The following is a 27132-nucleotide window of genomic DNA, read 5'->3' on the forward strand; positions in this document are numbered from 1 at the left end:
ATGAAAAAATACAGATGCTACACACCACTCTTCTGAGTGACGCAGAGTTTTACTTACCTGATGCCCTCGCCATATGCTTCAAACACCAGTTGACTCGGGCTCTGTCATCAGACTGCAGAAAGGGAAAAAAATTACTTGTATTTTTTTCTTGCCTTATTTTTAATTAATGCTGTCCTACATGCTGGGGTAGGGGGATTACAAGAGGGAGACACTGCAGTCTGGGATAACTAAATGAGAATTTTTTTAAAAACCACACACATTAGAAAAGACTACTGCTGTTATTACTCAAGTACATTTATACAGCAATATTAACATACTTTATGAAAACAAAGTGAATGTTAGGGTAGATAAATGAACAAATTAATGTTCAGAAAAAAGTAGGTAATCTACTCATAGTTATTAGTAGCAAGGTTAAAACCCAATTCTTTGACTCCTGGCCTTGAATAATTTAGACAAAATAAAGGACACAGTCTGTAAATAATACAAATATAGAGACAACAGAGTGCTACAAGGTTTGGATAGAGTGCTACAAAGTTTGCTTGGAAGGATAGATGTACAGAATGGATCATCCACTTGTCAGGGTAAAAAGACATTATAGATATACCAAAAGTAGGAATTAGAAAACCATGAGATCTATCAAAGGAGAAACACATGCAATTTTTATAGTCTTCAAAATCCATCTGGAATCAGAGGAATTTGAAAGAAAAGGCACTATACTTAATTACAATGAAAACAATTTTTAACACACATAGCGACTACACAGGCAAAAATTCCTTCTTTTGTAGATTTGTATGGATCTTCTATTTTCTAAATGGGTATTTCAAAAGGACTTAACTGGAAATTACCTTGCAGTAGATGGGTGGCCAGTTCCCTGAGTTTGGATGAATAAATCTATAAAGACTTTTTAACACAGTTGCTTGGTCACGCCCGAATTCAAAGTTTGAAATAGGAATCTTGTGACTAGAATCACCTGAAGGAAATAAAGGATGAAGTTCAAACTCCGAGCAAGACAAATATTATGAGGAAAGTCTGGAAGTAGGGGTCTAAGAAGAGACCAGTGGTTAATGCATATTGAAGCACTTGCACCAAGCTGTTTATGCTAGGTATTTTGTGTATTTTAACTCATAATCTTGCAATCACTCTATGAAACAGATGATACATGCATAATAGGGAAGAGCATCATAACTGAGCAACATAACTGAGCAGAGAAATTAGTAGTACTAGTTAAGGGCTTGTAAACAGTAGAGTTATGACTCAAACCCTAGTTAAGTGACCAAGCCTGCAGTGTTTTTACTATTCCTGTGCTGCCTTTCATGAATGTTTTATCAATAAAGTCAAGGAACATGGTAGTAATGACTGCTTTTTAAAAGGCTCTATGTTGGAGATTCTCACTTCCATGGCGGGGGGGGGGGGGCGGCGGGGAATGCACCAGGTAAATTCAGATCAATCTTCCCACAAAAAATAAAAGAGCTTGCAGATATTAAGAACACACACAAACACATAGCAGTAAGGAAGTTTTGGTCAAGATGTGAAAGAACACAGAAATTCAGAGGGTTAAGAACAACTTGGCGGTTTTTCCTGTGGGTCATTTGCTAATTTCAGAACAGGAATCTGAAAGGCTGAGCAGAGGGCTTTTGACAGCTAGGGAGGCCAGGATTTTTAGGCTCCCCAGGTGCTAAAAGCAGCAAATATAAATGCTATCTGGAAGAAGATCACATCGCTGTAAATCCCAAATTACTCTAAAGTAATATTTTTCAGACACTTCATATGAATAATAAGCTACACAAAGAGAAAATAATGAGAACCAAAAAAAGTTGAAAGATACCTACAGGTACTCCAGATACTGAATTTACTATAAGGTTTTAAATAATTATGCTTAGGTTTGAAGAGACCAAATTACAAATTTCAGCATAAAATTGGAGACTATAATAGAAGATGCAGAAGGAATTCAACTTTTGATCATGACAGACTGGGGAAAAGCTGAACACATCAAACACCTGTTTGTAAGTACTGCAGATACAAAAATGATTGAAGAATTAGTGTCCTAAAATCTTGGAGAGGAGAAATTCCACAGAGCTGATATGGCATTTGGATTTGTTTCTCCCAAGGTGCTCTTATCAACTGTGGAAAATTGTGAGCTGAGAAACTGGACAGTCTTTCAACAGGTCCAGACAGGAAGAATTAAAAACATTATTCTAGTATTACTTGTGTAAATCAAAAATTATAATTAAGAACATTTCATTGCCTTCTGGCTTCCATCATTTATGCTGACATCAACTGTAAATTTTACGGATGTTTGGGCTTACCTAGAACCAAAGCCAAAACAAACCAACTGATACCCTGAATTCCATTTAAACTCTTTTCCAATAAAACCTACTTCATAAAGAAGGAACTATTATGCTAAATGTGCAGATGTCAACAGAGGGACATGGAAAACACAAAGAAGGAAGCATGACACCTCCAAATGAACACAATAGTTCTCCAGAATTAGATCCTGATCAGAAGGAAATATGAGATGCCAGAAATAGAATTTAAAGTAGTGATTACAAGGAAGCTCAACATGATACAAGAGAATAGACAGCTTAAAGAAATGAAGACATCAATGAGTGATGTGAATGAAAAACTCACTAATGAGACAGAAATCATTAAGAAATAAACAGAGATTTTGGAGATGAAATTTTCAATGAAATAAAAATAAAACGGACAGCTTTAATAGAAGAATAGACCAAGTGGATGAAAGAACTTCTGACATGCAGGACAAGACTTTTGAAATAACCCAATCACACAAAAATAAAGAGAAATGAATGAAGAAAGTCTCCATAAAATATAGGATATCATCAAATGACCAAATATTTGTGTTCAAGGGATTCCTGAAGAAGAGGAGAAAAATGTCGTTGAGAACCTGCTAAATGAACTTAATAGTTGAAATTCCCCAGGTCTTGAGAGAGACATACACACTCAGATAAAGGAAGCTCAAAAGACTTCACGCAGACTCAACCAAAAAAGACTTCTCCGAGGCATATTGTCATCAAATTGTCAAAAGTTGAGAAAAAAGCATCCAAATTACACATAAAGGAAAACCAATTAGACTAACAGCAGACTTTTCAGCAGAAACCCTACAAGCTAGAAGAGAACTGGATGATATATTCAAGGTCTTAAAACTTCTAGTCAAGAATAGCGTACCCAGTGAAGCCATCTTTTTAGAAGCGAAGAAGAAATCAGGTATTTTCCAGGTAAGGAAATACTGAGAGAATTCACCACCACCAGACCAGCCTTAAAGCAAACTGTGAAGGAAATTATTACATTAGAAGTAAACATAATGAAAACACATGATACCACCAAATTACTAACAGAGTACAATCAGCAACCAATCAACAAAATGACAGGTGTTGGTTCTTATCAATCAATACTAACCTTGAACGCAAATGGGTTAAATTCCCCAGCCAAAAGATACAGATGGGCAGAACTGATTAAAACAACAACAACAACTATATTTCACTATATGCTGCCTCCAAGAAACTCACTTCACAAATAAAGATACACATAAACTGAGAGTGAAGGGCTGGAAAAATATATACCAGGCAGGTAAATGGAAACCAAAACCAAGGAGGAGTAGCTATTCTCATATCAAACAAAACAGATTTTAAATTAAAAGGAGAACATTATATTTTGATAAATGGATTGATTAATCAAGAAAACATAGCAATCATAAATATATACACACCCAATACAAGACCACCAGATATGTACAGCAAATATTATGACCTTCAGGGTTCAGAGAAAGACTCCAATAAAATAATTGTGGATGGTTTCAACACCCCACTCTCATCAACAGACAGATTACCCAGACTGAAAATCAACAAAGACACACTGTAGTTGAAGTAAACTATCAAGCAAATGGACTTAACAGACCTTTACAGAACATTTCACCCAACAGCTACAGAATATATATTCATCTCATCAGCACGTGGAACATTATCTAGGACAGACTATACATTGGGCCACAAATCAAGTCTCAGCAAATTTAAAAAGACTGAAATCATACCACTTACCTTCTCAGACACAAAACTAAAAACAACAGAACATTCACTAATATATGGGAACTAAACAACATACTACTGAAAGATCAATGGGTCACTGAAAAAATTAAAATCTATTTTCTTGAAATAAAAATGCAACATATCAAAAATCTGTTACACACAGCAAAAGCAATATTGAGAGAAGTTATAACAAGTGTTTGTGTTAATAAAAGAGAAATATCTCAAATAAATGATCTAATGATGCATGAAGAAGATAGAAAAACATGAACCAAATCCAAAATCAGCAGGAAGAGAGAAATATTAGAAAGCAGAGCAGAAATAAATGTAATTGAAACTAAAAAGAGAGCTGGTTTTTTGAGATTAAAAAAAATAAGTAGACCTTTGGCCAGACTAACAAAGAAAAGAAACCTCAAAATTAGAGCTAGAAAACATTACAGCTGACACCACTGAAACAGAAAGGATCTTAAACTACCATGAAAAACTATATACTAAAAACCTGGAAAATTCCAGGACACAAATAACCTACCAAACTAAATATAGAAGATACAGAAAATCTAAACAGCCCCATAACTAACAACAAGACTGAAGCATAACTAAAAGTCTTCCATCACGGGAAAGTCCAGGACCCAATGGCTTTACTATTGAATGCTATAAAATATTTAAAGAGGGACTAACTCCAACGCTTTTTATACTATTCCATAATATTGAATAAGATTAAAAGAAGGGTTGGGGCATGGGTGGAAGGAGAGTAAGATGGGAAGTATCACTATGTTCCTAAGTCTGTATATATGAAATATATGAAACTTGTACAACTTAAATAAAAAGATTAAACTCTGCCAAAGTTTTTATGAGGTCAGCATCACTAATATCAAAACTGAACAAAGACACAGAATGAAAGTTACCAACCAATATCCTTGATGAACAGATGCAAAAATTCTCAACAAAATACTACACACTAAATCCAAAACCACATTAAAAAGACCATACATCATCCTCAAGTTGGATTTATCCTGGAGATGCAAGGGTGGGTCAACATTCACAAATCAATGTCATAAATCACAGCAAAAGAATGAAGATAAAAACCATACAGTATTCAATAGATGCATAGAAAAGATTTTGATTCAACATCCCTTCATGATAAAAAAAAACAAACCTTCCATAAATAAGGTACAGAAGGAACATACTTCAAAGTTATAAAGGTTTTATATAACAAACCAACAGCCAATATCATATTGAACATGGAAAAGCTAAAAACATTTCCCTTCAAATCTGGAACAAGCCAAGGATGTCAATATAGTAGTGGAAGTATTAACACAAGCAATTGGGGAGGAGAAAGAAAGAAAGGGCATCAGAATTGGAAAGGAGGAAGTCAAAATATTCATGTTTGCAGGTGACATGATGCTGCTGTACATGGAAAAACCCAATAACTCCACCAAAAGCTATTAGAAAAGTGATATTAATGTGTTGTTCAATGTGAATTAATGCTATAACTAGTACTGAAACAGTATTTTACACTTAATGTTTCTGTGTGGGTGCAAACTGATGAAATCTTTACTTAATATACACTAAATTGATCTTCTGTATATAAAGAGAATTGAAAATGAATCTTGATGTGAATGGAATGGGAGAGGGAGCGGGAGATGGGAGGGTTGCAGGTGGGAAGGAAGTTATGGGGGGGAGCCATTGTAATCCATAAGCTGTACTTTGGAAATTTATATTTATTTAATAAAAAAATCATGAAAAAAAGAAAAGTGATATTAAGTATGGAACTGATCATATATATAGGACCATTAGTCAAAGGGATCACATAAATAAGATCAAGTGCTTGGTAATAACAATAGATAGAATTACAAAGGAGATAAAGTTCCAACATGGGAAGCAGTCCACGCAGCAGACTCACAGAATGACAAACACCCTAAATAGCACTGTGACCTCAGAAGCAGTCCTTAAGGCCTGACTGAAAACACCACGAGAGCATTTCAGGCATTGGAAGCCAAGACATAGTGGCAAAAACAGTTCTGCATGAAGGATCTCTGTGAGTGAGACCCCAGTGGAAAGAAGGGGCCATCAAAGAAGGATGTACTTTTCTCTGAAGGGAGGAGAGAACTTCCACTTTGCATATGGCCCTGTCTAAAAACCAACGGAGTTTGTGAATTCAAAAGGCTTTCACAGCCTTGGCAGCTCATGTCAACAGCCTCATGTGATCACTGACATCATGAATAAGAGTGTCAGTTGTTAAATCAACAGGAGTTACTGTGCACTTGCTTCCCATGCTGGACCTCTGTCCTTAATGAGTTATACTATGAGAATTAATCATAAAACTTGTCTTCTAACTGTACTTTATACTTTGTGTGTCTGTGTGGGTGCAAACAGTTGAAATCTGTCCTTAGTAAAGAGTTGGTCTGCTGTATATAAAGTCAATTAAAAATGAATCTTAATGGAAAATGGAATGGAAAGGGAGTGGGAGGTGGTATGGGAGTGCAAGTGGGAAGGTAAGAATGGGGGGAAGAAACACTATATCCCTAAAAGCTGTACATATGAAAATTTGTACTCATTAAATAAAAACCTTCAAAATAAAGCTATTAGAACTGATAAACCAATTTAGTCATTTCAGGTTACAAAAAATGCAAAAAAAGTACATTTTTATATACTAATGATGAACTCAGTGAAAGAGAAATCAAGAAAGAAATTCCATTCACAATAGCCACTAAAAAATCAAATACTTATGAATAAATTTAACCGAAGAAACGAAAGATCTTTACAATGAAAATTATAAAATACTAGTGAAAGAAATCAAGGACACAAAAAAATGGAAATATATTCCTTGCTCACAAATTAGACAAATCAGCATCATTAAGATGTCTATTTACCCAAAGCAATCAGATTCAAGCAATTTCTATCAAAATACCAATTACATTATTTATAGAATAAAAAAAATCCTAAAACTCATACAGAATCACAAAAGCCAACCAATCCCAAACAAATAAAATCAAGTTGGAAGCATATGACTTCAGAGCATACTATAAAGCTCTAGTAATGAAAACAGCATAATACTGGCATTAAAAATGGACACTATATTGTTGGAATAGAATAGAAAGTTCAGAAATTAATCCACATACAGCCAACTGATTTTGACAAAAGTGCTGAGACCATACATTGGAGAAAGAATAATCTCTGATAAATGGTGCTGGCAGAAAGAATGAAATTAGATCCCTACCTTTCACAATATACAAAAATCAACTCAAAATGGATCAAAGACCTCAAAGTCTCATAGTACCCAGGATTATGAAGTTGCTGGAAGAAAACGGAGAAGAAACACTTGAAGACATTGGTGTAGGTGATTAGTTGTTAGATAAGACCCCCCAAAGCACAGGCAGCAAGAGTAAAAGTAGACAAGTGGGATTATATCAAACTTCAGAAACTTCCATATGGTAATAAAGTGAAAAGACATCCAGCAGAATGGGAAAAGATATGTGTAGGCTACTTACCCAACAAAAGATTGGTATTTAGAACATATGAGAAACTCAAAAACTTAACAAAAAAAAAAAAAAAACTAGTTATGGAATGGGTAAAGGACCTAAAGAAATGGTTCTCAAAAGAAGTACAAGTGGCCAACAAATATATGAAAAATACTCAGTATCACTAGCCATTACAGAAATGCAAATCAAAACCACAATGAGGTATCATCTCACCTCTATTACAGAAAGTAACAAATGAAGTACAGGATGTGGAGAATGGGGAACTCTTACACACTACTGGTGGGACTATAAATTAGTGCAGCCATTATGGAAAACAATATGGAGATTTCTTTAAAAACTAGAAACAGACTTGACATATGAAACAGAAATCCTACTTACTGGGCATACATCCAAAAGACATGAACGTGCGGTATCAAAGAGATACCTACACCACCATGTTCACAGCAGCACTGGTCACAATAGCCAAAATATGCAATCAACTAAAGTGTCCATTATCAGATGAATGTATAAAGAAAATGTGGTGTGTACACACACACACGCATACACACACATACAGTGGAATTATTAGCTATAAAAAACAATGAACATTTAGATTTTATCATCTGAATAAAAAATAGATGCAAATGGAGGACATCACGTTGAGCGAAATAAGTTCGACATATAAGACAAATACTACAAATTCTCCCATATATGTGGGACCTCAAAGAAAAAGAAAAGGAAAGAAATGCACTGCTGCAAGTATAGTTTTGCAAACTATTTTATATCTTTATCAAACCAAGGGTTAAGAATAATATATAGCTTTGATGATCTGTGACTAATTTAAAATTTACTATACATGAGTGAAATTGTTATCTTTTCATTTGGTTATTGTTTATAACCCTTGCCTATATTCCTGCTGAACTAGGGTCTCTTTACTTGTTGAACTCTTTATTTAGTGGAGCCTTAACATTTTTAATTTACATTATAATAAAAGGCTTATCTCAAAAATTAAGAATAAAAGAAAGGGAGAGAGAGCTGGAGGGAGGGAGGAAGGGAGAGAGAGGAAGTATCATTACAGTCTCAGAATCCTATCTGTGAACTACAATAAATCTGTTCTCTTTGTATTAATATCACATTAAAATGAGAACCATATTATAGTAATTATGCATTTGTGTGTTGTAGTAACTATCATGCATTTGCTGTGACCCAAAGAATCTAATGTACTAATACATTTCTTAAAAAATTAAATAAAATGAGAAAAAAACCCAAAACCAACCAGATACATGAAGAGATTGGGCTACTTGACTGAACACTAAGATAACCAACACATTATGAAAACAGAACTAAAAAGAAAATCCCCATTACAGGACTATAGGACTGACTCAGCTTCTTCATATTCAGGGAAATAAAAGACAGTAACTTACACAAATCATAAAAATCAATGAACTTCAGATACTCAAGCCATATTTCTCAATCCATTTTATGGCAGCAAAATAACCTTGATAACAAAATTAGACAAGGTTATTTTCAGTCTTTAACATAAATGCACAAATCCTGTAACAAAACAGTAGCAAACCAAACTCGGTAATTTCTTTGAGAGAGAACAGTGACCATGTTGGGTTTGTTCTGAAAATACAAGGTCAATTTAGCATTAATAAATCACCATCTGAACAACAGACACAAATCACCTACAAAGCAGAAGAATCCTTCATTAACATGTGCAACTGCTATGTCCTTAGTCTAACTGGGAACAGAAGCAAACTTCTTTACCAAAGATAAGAGGACTGTGAGCAGCCAAGGCAAAAAGGAAAAAGAAAGCTACAGCAGATGGCACACTCTAACCGGTGAAACATTAGCGGTCATAGCAAACTTAAAGATACATACATTAGAAAGAATGAAGTTATTTGGCAGAAATGATTATAAGAATTTACTAAAAACTGAAAAGAGTTTAGCAAAGGGTAGGATACAACCAAATATATAAGTAAACAACGAGAAAAGTCTTAATTTTAACTTATTTATTTGAAAGGCAGAGCTATAGAAACAGAGGAGAGAGACTGATCTTCAATCTGCTGGTTTGCTCCCCAAATGGCTGCAATGGCCAGTCCTGGCCAGGCCAAAGCCAGGATATTCTTCCAAGTCTCCAATGCAGGTGCAGGGACCCTCTCTGCTGCTTTCCCAGGCACATCAGCAGGGAGCTGGGTTGCAAGTGGAGCAGATAGGACTTGAACCAGCACCCAAGTAAGATGCCAGTGCTACAGAAAGCAGTTTAACGCTCTGCACCATAGCACCAGCCCAGAAAATGGTTCTAAAGAGCTATAAAACGGTAGGCACTTGGCCTTGCAGTTAAGACATCTATATCCCATACTGGAATGTGTTCAAGTTCCAGTTTTACTCCTGACTGCAACTTCCGGATGTGCACCCTAGGAGACAGCAGTTAGGTCCCTTCTGTCCATGTGGGAGACCTGGGTTGAGTTTCCAGCTCGTAGCTACATCCTGGCCCAGCACCAGCTGTTGTGGGCATTTGATGAGTGAACCAGCAGACATGAGCACCTTGTCTCTCAAAATAAGCAAATAAATAAGCTCTAGCTCACAACTTCAATAAAAAATATATAAATCTAAAAAAAGATATTAAGACCATTATAACGATAGTTATATAATTTTACTCAAAGACATTACAGACCTAAAAAATAAGATAGTCCCATGTTTACTGAAAGTATAAAGATAGTTTTTCCTAAAAGAATCTCAAGATTTAAAGGTGATTCCCATCAAAATCCCAACCAGGTTTTTTGTAAACACACACACACACACACACACACTCAAGGGAAAGAACAGATTCTAATTTGTGCGGCCCAGGGTTCTAACAGCCCCTGGACCAAACGCAGGCCCAGAAAAAAAAAAAAGAACAAAGGGTCAACATTTTCCATAAAATTCCTGAAGAACAAGATCAGAGGACTTGTCTAACTATTATCAAACTGTTGCGTTTAAGAATATCTTGACACTGTAACACTGACACCAAAAAACAAATAGACCTATAATAATAAGAACAAAAAGACTCACACATAAAACAGAAGAGTGATATTAATATAGGTGGTACTACCTGTTGGGAAAACAAATTGATAAAATAAGTGATGTTACAGCAACTGATTATTCATGTGGGGAAAGACTAAATCACATCTCTATCTCATACCATACACATTCCTGGTGGAATAAGGTAGAAGGAGGACTTGAATTCAAAAACAAACTTTGTAACTTTTAGAAGAAAACAGACTAAAAGTTAGAGAATTCTTAAGACATAAAAACTCACAATAAAAGATTCATACACTTTCTAAATCAAAAATAAAAGTACCTTTTCATTGAAAGACACTACAGAGTGGAAACTACAAGGCACAAAGTGAAACTAGGTATCTATACACAATTTTTGAAAATCAGTAAGCAGATAAAATATATAATACATTCTCAAAAACAGTTAAAACAGCCCAGCAGAAAATGGGTAAAAGCTATCAAGTCTAAAAAAAAAAAAAAAAAAAAAAAAAAGGTAGAGAAATATAAAAGGTCAAATAAGCAAAACTAAACACATCACTTAAACAATTATGTGATTATAAATGGTAAACTATTTGGAAAAGTAAGGAAGTAAGTAATACAAAATTCACAGTAGTAGTTCTCTTATAAAGAAAGAAGAGGGGAAAATCCAGGAGAGGGCAGGGATCTTCAATGGTATTGGCAAGGTGCCACTTTTTTTTTTTTTTTTTTTCAGTTGACTGGTGGGAGAGGTGTTCATTTATAATCTCATATCCTAGGTGAATATGTTATTTTTGTGTGTATATGAAGCTTCATTTAAGAACCGGGTGAATCTTTAGTATAGGAAGCTAAAATTACTTTGCAAAGCTTTGTTCCTTTTAAAGCAGCATTCCTCTAAAGAAAATCATTAAGCAGCAGAATGGACAGAGGCAGAGCACTTCTGGTTGAAACGTAGAAAAGAGCTAAGACCTCTTACCCCAACACTAATAAACCCTGAAGCACCTCTTCAGAGAAACACAACCCTTCAAATCCTGAAATTCTTTACAGTTTTAATGTGCTAAACTGCAATGTCCAGGAAGCACTTGTTTAACTTCACTTAAACATACTTCATAAAAAAATCACACAGTGCAGGAGCATTTGAGAGATCTACATGCATTTTCCTTAGCTTTAACTCAAACTGGTCCTATTCACATGTGTACTCCAATGTGCTACTCTATGAAGCAACAGTCTTCTCCAAATCAGCTCAGTTACATTTGCTTGGGCATTTTCAGTTATTACATCAACATATCTGTCATTCTAACAGTGACTTATTTAATTGGCACACTTCCCAAGGTTATTGGCAATTTAAAACATACTTAAGGTGATCAGCTCCAAACATTTTAAATTTCCCTAAATGAGAAACACAGCTCAGTTTCAATTAAATTGAATAATACATTAACAAAATATGCCTTGAATCTCAAATGGGCTTAAATCCTCCATCACACATATATAATAGCACCTGTTAATCTTAATTTGAAATGTTGAGAAAATGAGCTTTTAGAAATATATTTTAAAAGATATTTTAAAAATAGATTTTTATAAGAATTTATCAAACTCAAAATAGCAAAGAAATAGTAAGCTAGTGAATGACTCTCACAAATGAGCACCTTGGCACATAGGAGGAATTTCAATGTATTCAACATAATAACTAAGCAGAAACAGAGCTTAAGTAAAAATGTGAAAATCAAATCCACAGCTACGTTTCTATTTATGGTTTTTTACTAGCATCCACTTAGTTTAATAACCTCAGATAATGTAATACTTGGGGAGATAAGCTAAGGTCAAACTTCAAAGCAACTACTGGATTTTTATTAGTTTTCCACTAAAAGCTACAAACGGTGACTACTAAAAAAAATTCCCCCTTAAACTCTTTATTCCATAGCCTATAGCCCTGGCCCCAGATAACAAAAAATGGATATGACATATTTTTCACTAAGACTGGAAAAAAAATACCAGCAAAAATGAGTCCCAAATTATCTCATTTATAAAGAACATCCTTAGAATTACAGCTAAGTATAGCAGACTTAAACTCATTTCTAATTTCAAATATTTCTATAACCTAGGCATTCATGTTTTTAAGTAAAAAAAAATTAAAATACAGGAATCATCATACGCTCCCTAACAATAGCACTTTTAAATTAACATAAATTTTAAAATAAACCTATTATGATTTTTATTCTAATCAAAGGGGAAAGTGCTGAAAACTTAGTTTTTAGGCTGGCGCCGCGGCTCACTAGGCTAATCCTCCGCCTAGTGGCGCCGGCACACCGGGTTCTAGTCCCAGTCAGGGCGCCGGATTCTGTCCTGGTTGCCCCTCTTCCAGGCCAGCTCTCTGCTCTGGCCAGGGAGTGCAGTGGAGGATGGCCCAAGTACTTGGTCCCTGCACCCCATGGGAGACCAGGATAAGTACCTGGCTCCTGCCACCAGATCAGCGCGCCAGCCGCGGCGGCCATTGGAGGGTGAACCAACAACAAAGGAAGACCTTTCTCTCTGTCTCTCTCACTGTCCACTCTGCCTGTCAAAAAATAAAATAAATAAATAAAAACAAAACACTTAGTTTTTAGAAGAGCTTGGGTCTGTACAGCCATGTTCTGTGGTTGAAGACTTAAAATTGTTTCCCTCAAGTAGAAAAATGCTGAACTGTTTTGTCTACTTACCATTATTTTTGAAGTATACCATTTTTGAACTATACACTATTTTTATTTTAAATTTTGGACATTCCTCATAAATGACTCTAAATATAGATAACCTGAGACCTTTTTAAAAACTAAGTACCGAGCTACTAAAAGCAGCTGACCTTGAAGTCAAAGAACGTGAAAGGACAGTATACAGAAAATAAAACCACAATACTCTGAAAAGGAATATGACACGAGTGCATACAAATTCTGGTTTTTAAAGATCTCTGACAGTCTCTGACGTCTATGAAGAGTCTCCAATAACGTGAGGTTCTCCTTCCCCAATTTAGGTCTTACATGTAACAAGAGTAAGTCTTAACCAGGTCTGCATACATTGAACTCATACTCTACCCTGTTCCTCTTTACTTACTCGCAGCCTGACAGTGAAAGCGGAACCCTCGTGGAATTTCACCTGTAACAGAAAATATCTTCTTACAGAAGCAAAAATCTGGATGTTCTATAGTTACACTACAGTTAACACTCCATAGATGTGACAAAGTCATATCATAGGTGGGAAATTTTTACTATGTGAAAGTACAAAAGATTAAACCCTCATAGCATTTTTTGAAATGAAAGTTATGATGATTGCAAAGAAAACGTGGTATTCCGTCCAAGCTACTTTTAAAAGCAAGTTAATTGGGGCCGGTGCTGTGGCGTAGCGGGTAAAACCGCCGCCTGCAGTGCCGGCATGTCTTATGGGCGCCAGTTTGAGTCCTGGCTGCTCCACTTCCAATCTGGTTCTCTGCTATGACCTGGGAAAGCAATGGAGGATGGCCCAAGTCCTTGGGCCCCTGCACCTGTATGGGAGATCTGGAAGAAGCTCCTGGCTTCGGACTGGCGCAGCTCCAGCTGTTGTGGCCAACTGGGGAGTCAACCAGCACATGGAAGACCTCTCTCTCTCTCTGCCTCTCTTTCCTCTGTAACTCTTTCAAATAAATAATTTTTTTTTTTTTTTTAAAAAAGCAAGGTAATCTTTTCAGAGAAAGAAATTCTAGGTAAGGAACACTTGTGCCAAATGAGTCTTGGCTATAGGTCTACAATTGGACATCAGGGTTGTGAGGCCTTTGATACAGTGAGGTATACATGTGCATGTGTCAGAGAGAAAAAGCCTCCAAATTCTACCTTTTAATGTTTTAACCAACCACAGGAAAAACTGGAGCTATTCAGTCACACTAACAAATCTGAGTAGAATGATTAATTTTTCTGTCATCTGAGAATGAGAAAAAAGTGCTGGGATGTCCTGATTAATTTTACAGTAATTAACAAAACCAAAGAAGTAGTCCTTTCCCCAAGTTCTCCTCCCTACCTACAAGGGTACTTCCAAAGTATGCGGAAAATGGAATTAAAAGATAAGTTTATTCTGGCGTAAAATAATTTTAAATCTTCAAAATCCATTCATATTTCCATGTTTTTTTAAGCCCTCTTGAATTTCTCCTGCTTACCTTTAAGGGCATGTTTTTTTTTTCACTATCTATTCTCATGGGAAGTGTACCATATCCTATGTCTTTGTGACTATCTAACTTTTAATGGGGTGATAACATCTGAGGTCTATTAAATACTAGGATTCCCCCTATTTTCTCAATTACTCCTTAGAACAGCCCTCCAGCAGGTATTACCCCCACTTTGTAAGTGAGCTACTAGGCTCACAGAGGTTAAGTAGTTTCCTCAAGGTCACAGAGCAATAGCCACTGAGGCGACTGATGGGGTAGAGAAAGAAAAGAGGAAACCATAAAAACCTTTTCGAAAAGTCCTAAAATGTAAAGCTGCAGGTAAGCAGACAGCAAGCTATGCATTTTTCAGGGATTCTATCCACCCAGTTCTAATGCTTTATTTTGAGGTTAAAAACCTAAACCCCAAACCCTGTGTCAATACCCCATTTCTAGCAATTTTTCAATAAAATATTATGAAGTCTTGTTAGATTTTAGGAACTCAGCTATGCATCAAATAGTATTAACAAATGAAGATTTAAAAAACAATACACCTTTTTAAGATCTATCATCTAAGCCTTCACCTATAGTGCCAGCATCCCATATGGGTGCTGCTTCAAATCCTGGCTGCTCCTCTTCCAATCCAGCTCCCTGCTAATGCACCTGGGAAAGCAGCAGAAGACAGGCTTCTGGCAGGCTTCTGGCTTTGACCTGGCCCAACCCCAGCTGTTGCAGCCATCTGGGGAGTGAACCAGTGGATATAAGATCTCTGTCTCTTTCTCTCTTATCTCTGCCTTTGAAATAAATATTTTTTTTCCTAAAAGATCTAACATCTATTCAAAACTGGCCACTTACCAGGATTTATAAAACTGTGGAAATCCGCCATAATACCTTCTTGGAGAGAATATTTAACACAGCCGATTTCACAAGGGAGGAAGCGCTGTTCACAATGAGGAGGTAGCTCACCATGGCTAAAAATATTCAAAAAATAAAAAATGCTTCCAAGGAGAGCTAAAAAGAAAATAGTAAGACAAAAATGAACAAATAAATGTCTCAAATTTACTCCCTCTCAAAAGCTTCAGTAGTTCAAAGGGGAAAAAGGTGCTAGAACCATTTTCTTTGTGTTGCTATATGCTAAAATGAGCCGGCAAAGGGAAAACTAATCAACTGCACCAGATAAATATATCAATATTTTTATAATTATATTTATCAAGTATTAAAGTAGTAACCACTCTTTGTATGAGGGAACAAAATTATCCAAGCTTGCAGCCAGCTCTACATAAGTGAACTGCAGATAAGCCCTCAATCTCAGCAATGACAGAAGAAAAGCTGTGACCCATATTCAACAATGACAAGGCTTGGGAAATGAGTCAAGCAGAATCTGTGTAGAAAAACTGTAAAATGGACAATTTATTTTTTCCTAAACTTCTTACAATACATACAAGACCACCTATAAATTCTCTAAAGGAAGAAAGGAACCTGAGGATGTATGAAGTGATCATACCAGGCTTGGCCACATTAAAAACTAGGGAAGTTTTTAGTTTAAAGACAGAACACAATAAAAACAGCTAAAAGGAACACCAAGAATCCACTTAGCCATGTTCTGTTCTGGCTAGCTCAATAATTCATATTTATCTTTATAACTTACCCCCCAAGAATATGTTTTAAATATTTAATGGAAGGATAATTATATATATATATATTTAGGAGGAATAAAACTGTTTTGATACATGTATATGAGATGATTACATCCAGCTAATAACATATTCATCACTTCACATAGCTTTTTTGGGGTGTGGATATTTAAAATCTATTGCTAGCAATTTTGAAATATATATCTTATTAACTACAGTCACAGTGCCATGAAACAGATCTCAAAAATGAATTCCTTCTGTTCATCTTATAACTTTGAAGTATGTAGGTACAAATAAGTCTAAGAAATATTTATGTTTAATAACATACGAAGTGGTAGAAACCAAGAGACTAGATCTTTTGCCAAAAAACTTCATATTTAATTTCAACAAAGGCAAATTACCCAATCTTTTAAAACTTCAGTACCATAATATTTAAACACTGTAGTCAATTACTTTGAAATGATGGATCAAAATGAACAAAAAACATTTTTACTGATCAATATCCCATGGTATCTTTAGTATGCAAATTCATCTAAGCAAAATGTTTTAGGGTTACTGTACCTTGATCACTTTTTAGAGTCAAAGTTGACATATCAGGGGGTGAAACAGCCTGCCTTGGTGCAAGCATGCCTGGCCGCCTCAGTGGTATAGAAACATTTGGTTTCTAAAGTGAAGAGAATGATGGCCCCATATTACACTCCTGCTAGGCACTTTAGAAAACATATTTCAATTTAGCAAAAATAACTGTAAAACAGCCTACAGACGACTTTAGAAGAATCTTTCAAGGCCAATGAACATATTTGCCCACAATACCAACAGGCCACATCTATAAATATTCTGAATCAGGTGGTGAGTAAGTAATCAATTCACTGCCACCATCTGCCCACTACTGAGTAAGCTGATCTTCCCGAGCCTGGCCAATGATCAAAAGAATACCATTTGCCAAAGTATTCTAATACTCTTGTTTTTCCTTTACAGTAGCAACCGGATCATGTTGACTCCAAGTCTCACACATCAGGTATACAAACAACACAGCCTAAATGTTGAGGGAAAATGCCTTATATGAAATCACAGAAGAAAAACCAAAGCTTGCAAGTGTAACTATGTTCAAATTCAACTCACTAGGGCTTCTACTCAAACATAAACCCACAAAATAAAAATCTGCAAAACCTAAAACGAGCAAAGATCTCTTAAATGTCAATCTACCTGGACCGTTTAAGAATCGAATTGTACTCTGTAAGAAAAAAAAACAGCGAGAGAAGCAAAGAACCCACAATCACCCCATACTCTTCCTGATTCAAGGCAGGAAAACGAATTTCACTTGCTACTTCAGCATTCTCCTACACAGAAATTTACCCAAATACACCTTCTTCAACATTTTTACCTGTGAGGTAAAGAAACATTGACCAACATCTTCAAGCCTGCTTACTCCCCGCCTCGGTCCCAACTACTTTTGAGCATCTCACACAAGGCACTTAACCACCAAAGGACCGAAAGGGGCACTCAGAAGTCCCACAGCCCCATCGCCCCTCAGTAACAGCACTCCTGTGGCTGATCAAGGTTCATTCACAGCGATTCCCCAGGCCTTTCCCCGACCAATTATAACAATGAGTGTGCTACCTACGGAGCCTGTTGGTTTTTTAGCAGGCATTCCGACACTAGGAAAAAAAAAAAAAATGAAAACACCCTTCTCGACACCAACCCAGATCACTACTCGCAGTTTGCCCTTGACGTTCACACATGCACCCATCGTCTGCAGAACACGCCAGGCAGGCGGCAGCGGCCCATCGCTAGCCTCACCTGCTTCTCCAAGGGCCCAGTGTCCTTCCCCTGGGCCGCCTTCCACTCGCGAGCCATTTCTGCGTATTTCTCCTTCTCCTCCTCCCTCAGGAGCTTGGGGAAATTAAAGGGGAGACAAGCAAGACAGGCGACGGTGAGCACCCAGTGCCCGAGCTCCCACAGGTAATGTCTGCGCAATACCGGGAGCCGTCGGTTTGCCCCCAGGGCCGCAACAGGGACGTCCCCCCACCCCCAAGCAGGGCCTAAGGTCCGAGGCCCGAGGGTCACTGGCCTCGTCGAGGCCTCCTGCCTTCCCGCTTGCCCAACTCCCTCTTCCAGCCTCACCGCCCAGTCTGCGGAGCAGTAGGGGATGGCGTCCGGCACACGAGCCACGGGCAGACCTCGCCGGCGCAGTTCGGGGATCTTCTCCTGCACAAAGAAGTAGTAGGCATTACGGCTGGCCCTGCGGTTCGGCATGGCTAGCGCGGCCAGGCTTCGACCTGCGCCTCAGACCGCACAAGCCGCCGGCGCCCTCGCCGGGCTCCCGCCCTTAGTAACCGAGGTGGGCGCTTGCGCACGCAGCCCCGCAGCTCTCAACCAATCAGGGCGCGGCGCGCAGCCGCATTGGCCCCTTTGGGGACAAACAGCCTGAGACCGGAAGATTACACCTCGTGCAGCTGTTGGGGTAGGAGAGTGGGGGGAGGGCAGGCAAGGTGCGAAGCATTCTGATTGGCTGGAATGAGTCATGCGGCGGGGTGATGTTGTCACGTGGAAGGCGTGCCGCACTTTGGGTACATTATTACGGAACACGCGTCCAAGGAGGGGTTGCGGAGGCTTCGGGGGCCTCCATGTTTTAAAACCGTGGGCTAGCTTTGTGAGGAACCCTGAAAACACTGGGTGGGGAAAAGAGTGAGCTAGACCTTCACGAAGTTTACGAACTAATGAAGGGGAAGAACGACAAAAACAAGTGAATTCATAAATAAATGGTTTTAATGAATTTTTGATAAGCATTCGAAGGAAACACAGCAAAAGACAGGATAATGTCCTTGATAAAGTTTTATAGATTTCTTCATGAAATATTAGGAAAGATTAATTTTTTTCTTTTGTATTTTCTGACTGGTTATTGTTGGTGTTCGGGTATTGATTTTAGTGTTGAACTGTGTATTTAAACACACTGCTGAACGCTAATATTGGTTCAAATCGGGCCAGTGGATTCTCTTGGATTTTCTAGTTAGATTTGTTTATCTAGAGGAAATGCTCTTTTCTGCTCAATTTGCTAAGAGTGTGTGTATACGTGGGTAGGCAGATGTTTCTTAAAAGCCAAGGACGGCAGTCGAAAATTCATTATCTGTGTTTTCTGTGTCTGTGACATGTTTTATCTTTTACTTTTAAAAAATATTTTTTAAATTTGTGATTATTCATTTGAAAGACAGAGAGCTCCCATCCCAAATGCCTGGGGCTGGGCCAGGAGGTATGAACTCGGGTTGAGTGACAGGGACCGAATCACTTGAGCCATCACAACCGCCTTCCAGGATCTGCATTGGGAGGCAGCTGGAGTCAGGAGCCGCTGGGGGTGTTGAACCCAGGTACTCCGACATGGGACGGGAGGCTCCGAAAATTGAAGCTGAATTTCTGCCCCCCTTTTAATTTTTTTTTTTTTTTTTTTTTGACAGGCAGAGTGGACAGTGAGAGAGAGACAGAGAGAGAAAGGTCTTCCTTTGCCGCTGGTTCACCCTCCAATGGCCGCCGCTGCAGCCGGCGCACCGCGCTGATCCTGGCAGGAGCCAGGAGCCAGGTGCTTTTCCTGGTCTCCCATGGGGTGCAGGGCCCAAGCACCTGGGCCATCCTCCACTGCACTCCCTGGCCATAGCAGAGAGCTGGCCTGGAAGAGGGGCAACCGGGACAGAATCCGGTGCCCCAACCGGGACTAGAACCCGGTGTGCCGGCGCCGCAAGGTGGAGGATTAGCCTATTGAGCCACGGCGCCGGCTCACCCCTTTTAATTTTTTAATGATAAATGGCATTGCTAGATTTTGCTAATGTTGAAACACCCTATTGTTCCTAATTTAAACTCTTCTGGACTTATTTATGAGTGTAGAAATTTTTGCTTCTTGAATTTAAGATTTTGTGGTACTTTCCTAATCAACCATTGGTACCTGAGTTGTGATAGCTTTATAAATTGAACTGCTACCTTTTTCTCCATTGGAACAGAATAACGGATGGAACTCTGGACCAGGGGTGGGGAACATCTGGGCCTCGGGCCATAAATCATTTGCTGTGGCACTGCCAAGGAAACTGCAGGTAGTACTCAAAATTCATCCGTAGCAGGTTAATTTTTAGTTGATGATTTTGTATGGTCCATGAATGTTGTTATAAATATCTAAATGGCTCTTGGCAGAGAAAAAGTTACCCCACCCATGATAGAACTTAATAGTAAAACTCTCTGATCCTGGTGTATCTCTGGAGAGTGGGTTAGGGTTGATCTTTGCCATTTCAGTATCTTATATGGCTATCGGTCTTTTCAGTTCTCCTCAGACAAATTTTGTAATTTATACTTTCCTAAAAATTTATGTAATTCATTTAAATTTTCAAGTAACTTGGGAAAAAATTGGTGAGAAGGTAAAACAACTGAAACTTTGATTCATTACTGGGGGACAACTCCTTGACAGTTTCATATACTCATCATGAGATTTAGCACCTTCCACTCTTCTGGGACAAATGAACATATAGATCTGCCCACAACCTTGCAGATGAATTTTCATAAAATCCCCATTTATAAGAGCCTCAAACTGGATGACTTGATAACATGAACTGATAGATACTCAGGCATGAAAAGAAATGTAGGTGAATGTTGAAATTTTGTTTAATAAAAGAAGTCATTCAGTTTATGCAAAACTTGAGAAGCAGTAAAACTATAGTTACAGAAATCGGATCAGCAGTTACCTGGGGCCAGAAGGTAGCAGGAGATTGAAAACTGACATAGAAAGCTTCCAGTTTGACAGAAATATTCTATGCATTGATTATGATGTTAGTGGATACAAGCATTATATATTTGTCAATTCATTAAGCTGTACACTAAAGAAAGTGTTTAATTATGTATGTTATAGCTCAATAAAATTGATATTAAAGCGAAAGAATGATGGGCATAAAATAAATGTAATATTTGCTTATAATTATGTATATACACACATGCATACACACACTAATATTGTCCCTTTCTTTTTCATTGATAATGTTATTTATGTCTTATGAGTTTTTTTCTTAATACTTGCCAAACTTTGCTTTACTGATCTTTTTATAAAACAGTAAGTTTTGGGGCTGGCTCTGTGGCATAGTGGATAAAGCCACCGCCTGCAGTACCAGCATCCTGTATGTTTGTCAGTTCAAGCCCCGGCTGTTCCACTTCCTATCCAGCTCTCTGCTATGGCCTGGGAAGGCAGCAGAGGATGGCCCAGTGCTTGGGCCCCTGCACCCGCATGGGAGACCTGGAAGAAGCTCCTGGCTCCTGGCTTTGGATCAGTGCAGCTCCGGCTGTTGTGGCCAATTGGGGAGTGAATCAGCAGATGGAAGACCTTTCTCTCTGCCTCTCCTTCTCTGTGTAACTTTGACTTTCAAATAAATAAATAAATCTTTTTTAAAAAAAAATAAGTTTTGATTTTATTGATTACAATTTTCACTCATTTCTGCTTTATTAATTTCTTCTTAAGGGTGTTTTGTGTTTCTTTTTTCTGGATGAATAAATAACTTAAATATTCAATTTTTGCCCATTTTTATTTACTGTGTTTCTAGATTTCTTATTTTTCTCTTTTCTGCTTTGGTTGGATTAATCAGTATTTTTCACTCTACTTTTTCTGTCACTAGTTTCAAAGCTAGACATTCTGTGCCTATCCATAAATTTTTAAGAAGATTTATTACTTATTTATTTGAAAGGCAGAGCAATGGGATGGGGATGGGGAATGAGAGATCTTCCACCTATTAGTTAGATAGAAATAGCCACAACAATCAGTGCTGGGCCAGGCTAAAGCCGAGAGCCAGGGACTCCAATGGGTCTCTCACATGGGTGACAGGGAACAAAGCACTTCGGTCATCCTCCACTGCCTTCCCAGGAGCATCAGCAGGAAGCTGGATGAGCAACAGAGTAGCTGGAACCTGAACCAGCACTTTGACATGAGATGCCAGTGTCACAAGCAGTAGCTTAAGCTGCTGTGCTATAATGCCGGCCCCAACCCACAAATTTTTAAGATGCTTGTTTTTTTCTTCTTCTTCTTCTTTTTTTTTTTTTTTTTTTTTTTGACAGGCAGAGTGGACAGTGAGAGAGAGAGACAGAGAGAAAGGTCTTCCTTTGCCGTTGGTTCACCCTCCAATGGCCGCCGCGGCCAGCGCACTGTGACTGGCGCACTGCGCTGATCCGATGGCAGGAGCCAGGTGCTTCTCCTGGTCTCCCATGGGGTGCAGGGCCCAAGTACTTGGGCCATCCTCCACTGCACTCCCGGGCCACAGCAGACAGCTGGCCTGGGAGAGGGGCAACCGGGACAGAATCCGGCGCCCCGACCAGGACTAGAACCCCGTGTGCCGGCGCCACAAGGTGGAGGATTAGCCTAGTGAGCCGCGGCGCCGGCCAAGATGCTTGTTTTAAAAGTTGTATTTTGTAATACTTCTACAGTTAATAGTTAACCATATCCTCAATTTCCAGCTAGACAGGAAACTGAGAAAATGATTATTTCTCCCCACTCAGGCTCTGATACTGCCCCTCCATCACCCTGCTTCCTTGTCCCATGCTGATGTCACCTGGGATTTCACCTCCAGGTCACTTTCCCATACCAGTGTTGAAATGTGATGGAAGTACACTGAATTGAATGTACCTAATGTGTATGTTTTGATGACTTTTAACACGTGTATTCCTGTGAAACCCTCACTGCCACCAAAACAATGAATATATCCATTTCTCCTCACCATGCTGTTATACAGCTCAAAGTCACCCACAGTTCATTGATATCTTGTTTATTTTTCTATTGTTTTATTTTGTTCATTTTCCATTGCTATATCTAAATGTTTACTAATATTTTCCTGTATAATCTCTAATATTCTATTAATCACAATTGATCTTTATAACAGCTTATTTAATGCTAATTTCTAGAAGTTGATTCTTTTTAAAATTTTCTTCCATTTCTCTACTTAACATGGTCCATCTACTTTTTTTAACATAGAATCTAGTTATAATATGTAAGATAATTATTAAATGTCCTGTCTACTCATTCTGTTATCCATGTCACTTCTGAGTCTGTTTCTATTGATGGATTTTTCTTATCCTGCTTCTTTGCATGCTTGGTAATATTTGGATGCTCATTATTTAAATTTCACCCTGTTGAATGCTGTATATTTCTGTATTCTTATAATTATTCTTGTGCTTTTTTTCTGGGACACAGTTCTGTTACTTGGAGACAGTTTGAGGCTTGTTTTTGCTCCTTTTGAAGCTTGCGTTTATGTTTTGTTATTTGGAATCAGAGCAATCTTAAGGACTAATTTTTTCCTCTACTGCTTTCATACCCTTCTGAGTATTCCATCTGTCATCCCGTAAATTTGGAGGTTTTTCCGTTTTGGCTGAGGGGAACATGAACTATTTACAGACCTGTGTGAATTCCAAGGATTGTTCCTTCTAATCCTTTCAGGTTCTTTGCCCAATGCTGTATCTCTCCTCCCACATATACATTGATCAATATACAGTTGAATCTTCAAAAGAAATCCCCAGCTCTCCAGAGCTCTCTTGTCCGTTTGTACTGTGTTCCTGTTTGGTATTCTGCCCTGCAAACCCTAGCCATGGCCTACCTGGACACCCAATCCCAGCTCCCAAGCACAGGGAGAGCTCTGCCTAGGTTATCTATCTGTCCTGATGCTATATTCCCAGTACTCTTTTTGGCAGTGACCTTGGGCAATCACAGGACTCAACATGCTTCTGTATTCTCAGGGATTACTCACTCTGCTCCCTGAAGTCCAGTGTCTAAAACTTTGTTTCAAAAGTATTTGACCAGTTTTGTAATTGTTACAAGTGCCTGGATAAATCTGTGGCAATTTTATTCTAGATGGTTTCTTCTTCTTTTTTAAAGATGTTTTTATTTGTTTGAAAGTCAGAATTATAGAGAGAGAGGGAAGGAGAGATCTTCCATCTGCTGGTTCACTTCCCAGATGGTTGCAATGACCGAGGCTGGGCAGGGCCAAAGCCAGGAACCAGGAGCTTCACCCGGATCCCCCATATGGGTGGCGGGGGACAAAAGCTTGGACCATCCTGTGCTCTTTTCCCAGGCATGTTAGCAGGGAGTTGGATTGGAAGTGGAGCAGCTGGGTCTTAAACCAGCACCCATATGAGATGCTGGCATCACGGGTGGCAGCTTTACCTGCTACATCACAATGCCAGCCCCAAGATGATTCCTTCCTATTTTAACATTTTAAAGCAATATTTAGAGTTTACTACTACGCTTTTATATAGGTGATCAGAGAAAACTCTTGAGAAGCAGGTGGCTTTTAAAATGAAAAGGATAGGAAGGAACAGAGCTGGTCATGTGAAGAGCTGAAAGAAGAGCATTCCGAAGGGAATAGGACATGTAGGGGGCACAGATGATAAAGAGCTGGGCATGTCCTTGGGACAGACGAAAGACAGGTTGGTGTTGCAGCCATGCATACAGTCAGTGGAGATTGCTGCCTGCTGAAGTTGAGTAATTGATGGGGATTTGGACTTGGCCATTACAAAGGGTTTAAGTATTACTCTAAACACTGTGGATGGTCATTTAAGGGTTTTATTATATATTTATTAATTTATTTTTTAATTGCCAAAAATTGTATATCAGAAAAAACATATTGATTTGAAATATCTATTCATTGTAGAATGGCTGCATTGAAGGTATTGTGCACTGTACGTTAAGTAGGTTAAGCTGCCACCTGTTAAGGGACTCCTGCAGCAATCTGTATGCGAGATGACAAGCAGCAGCCACGAAGAAGAAAAGGATGAGCTCCATTTTAGGGAAAAACAGAACTAGCAAATGGATGGGATGTGGAAATGAGAGAAAGGGAGGAATCCCAGCATTTCAGTTTGAGTAACCGAGTGGCAAGTAATGCTTTTCCTAAAGTAAGCAGAGCTGGGGGACAGAGGAGGGCAGGAAGCCCCAGGAAGTCCTGAAGCTCCTCTTTAACTTCTAGTGCGTGTTCCTCTCCTTCTCCAGTTGTTTTTTTTTTTTCCACTCATATTTAAGCCACACATAACAGAATAGCATTCCCCACTTTTCCCCCCACTTTCCAACCAGATCTGTTTCCCATTCAGAAATTCCAAAGTGTAACAAGTTTTAGTGGGGGTATGTGTGTGTGTGCGGAGAGATCAAGAGTTTCATATGGGCATGTTATATCTTCAAGTGGAGATGTCAAATAGGCAGTCGGCTACATTAAGTCTGGAGTTCTAGGCTTCTGATAGAATTTGGAGGGAAGCCACATAAAGTTGTTATTTGAACTCATGGAAATAGATGAGATTGGCTAAGAAAACAGCAGAGAGAAAAAGGGTGCAGATGGAGTCCTAAAGAACACCTGGTAAAGGTGATTAAGAAGGGACATGAGAAGAAGCAGGAAGAACAGAAAAACCAAGAGAAGTGGGTGATCCCAGGGGAGTGGTTCATTTATTCAATTAAAAATATTTTAGGAGTCCACTGAGTATTATGCTGTTCTAGGTAGAAGAATCGGTTGGCTATAACAAAACTTATAATGAGGAAAACAGGTAAGAAGAGATAAACAATTAAGTACATAAAATATCAGAACATCTTATTGGACAGTAAGAAGAAAAATAGTCAGAATAAAGGAATAGCCATTGAAGAGGGTGCAATTTTAGGGAGACCATAAAAGATCAGTATCAGCAAATGAAGTTTGAGCAACAACTGGAAGTAAGGAAGGCAGTAAATCATGAAAGATGATAGGAGACAAGTGTTCCAGGCAGAATGTATACCAAGCAAAAAGGCACTGAGATTATAGTTATAAGTATTACTTCACTGAATTATACCATGTACATGACAATATACCCTTCTTTCCCCACTTTATGATCATTATCCTGAATCCCTCATTTTGTGTTATACCTGTTTTCAAGAAAAAAATAGCATATATGTGTATGTATATAATGTCTGCATATGAAGAAGTGACTGTGGCAAAATGTGAAAAACTGACATATTTTAAAGCTAAAAAATACTTTCTAAATGAAATATGTCTATGTGTCTTTTTGCTTAGTTGATAGCGTTTAAACAGACATACCTGTTTTTGAAGCACTAGATTAATCTCATGTTTTCAGAGCTAAAGTAACAGGACCTTGAATATTATTTTTCTATACCTTCCCCCCTTATTGTTAATAACGGCAATGTAGTGGGAGTGATTAGAACTTCTCTTGTTCATGGGCAAACAGGTAAATTGTTTCATCGTATTTTACATTAAAGAACATGTGCCTTAGTTCTTGCCTCGGTTTTATTGCTCTGTTCCTCAGTGGTTGTGTGACATTGTGCAAGTGATTAAACTCTTCCTCAGTTTTCTCATCTATAAAGTAAAGAACACACTGAAAGAAAGAAGGAAGGAAGAATACGAAAGGAAGGAAGGAAGGAAGAAGAAAAGGCACGGAGATGGGAACATATCAGGTCGGTCTGAGGCCCAGCAAAGCCAGTGTATGGCATGAAGTGAGTGAGCAGGAAAGTAGAGAGGGTATCAGAGAGGGAGCCATTGTCAAATCCTATAGGACTAACAAGATCACCATAAGAACTTCATGGCTGACAAAGTCATGACAAGAACTTCAGAGTTTAGTTTAAATGGGGAGAGAGGGGGAGCCACCAGAGAATTGGATGGCTTCCAGTTTTTTTTTTTTTTTTAATATGAGTTATGAGGTGTGATTTTCAGCAGAGTTAAGTGTTATGAAAACCACCCAAGAAAACTACAGTGTGTTCTTGGAAAATGTGACTGTTCTCGGCGCTATTTTAAGTGAAGGCCCTGGTACTGTTCAGCATGCTTCCTCTAGCCCATGCTAATAACAATAGTGGTAATCATGGGGTA

At 38.3% G+C, this 27132-nt stretch overlaps 1 protein-coding gene across 3 annotated transcripts in view; it reads right to left on the reverse strand.

Moving 5' to 3' along the window:
* MAEL (maelstrom spermatogenic transposon silencer) overlaps window positions 1–18681 on the reverse strand; it is a 33803-nt gene extending 15122 nt beyond the window's left edge. Inside the window, exons 1-7 of one of the 3 annotated variants that reach the window (XM_002715789.5) lie at window positions 18416–18681; window positions 18092–18184; window positions 16853–16955; window positions 15513–15668; window positions 13601–13642; window positions 846–970; window positions 58–112 (exon numbers count right to left, since the gene is read on the reverse strand). In XM_002715789.5, the coding sequence (XP_002715835.1) occupies window positions 58–112; window positions 846–970; window positions 13601–13642; window positions 15513–15668; window positions 16853–16955; window positions 18092–18184; window positions 18416–18547 (706 nt within the window). In that variant the 5' untranslated portion in view covers window positions 18548–18681. Of the gene's footprint in view, window positions 1–57; window positions 113–845; window positions 971–3183; window positions 3212–13600; window positions 13643–15512; window positions 15669–16852; window positions 16956–18091; window positions 18185–18415 lie in introns of those variants that run through there. The other 2 variants (XM_089299640.1, XM_089299641.1) reach the window with 2 other exon arrangements.
* Window positions 18682–27132: the final 8451 nt, after the last annotated feature.

Source organism: Oryctolagus cuniculus, chromosome 7 (genome assembly GCF_051225735.1).
Source record: "Oryctolagus cuniculus isolate XC-2025 breed Fujian yellow rabbit chromosome 7, ASM5122573v1, whole genome shotgun sequence".
Lineage (NCBI taxonomy): Eukaryota > Metazoa > Chordata > Mammalia > Lagomorpha > Leporidae > Oryctolagus > Oryctolagus cuniculus.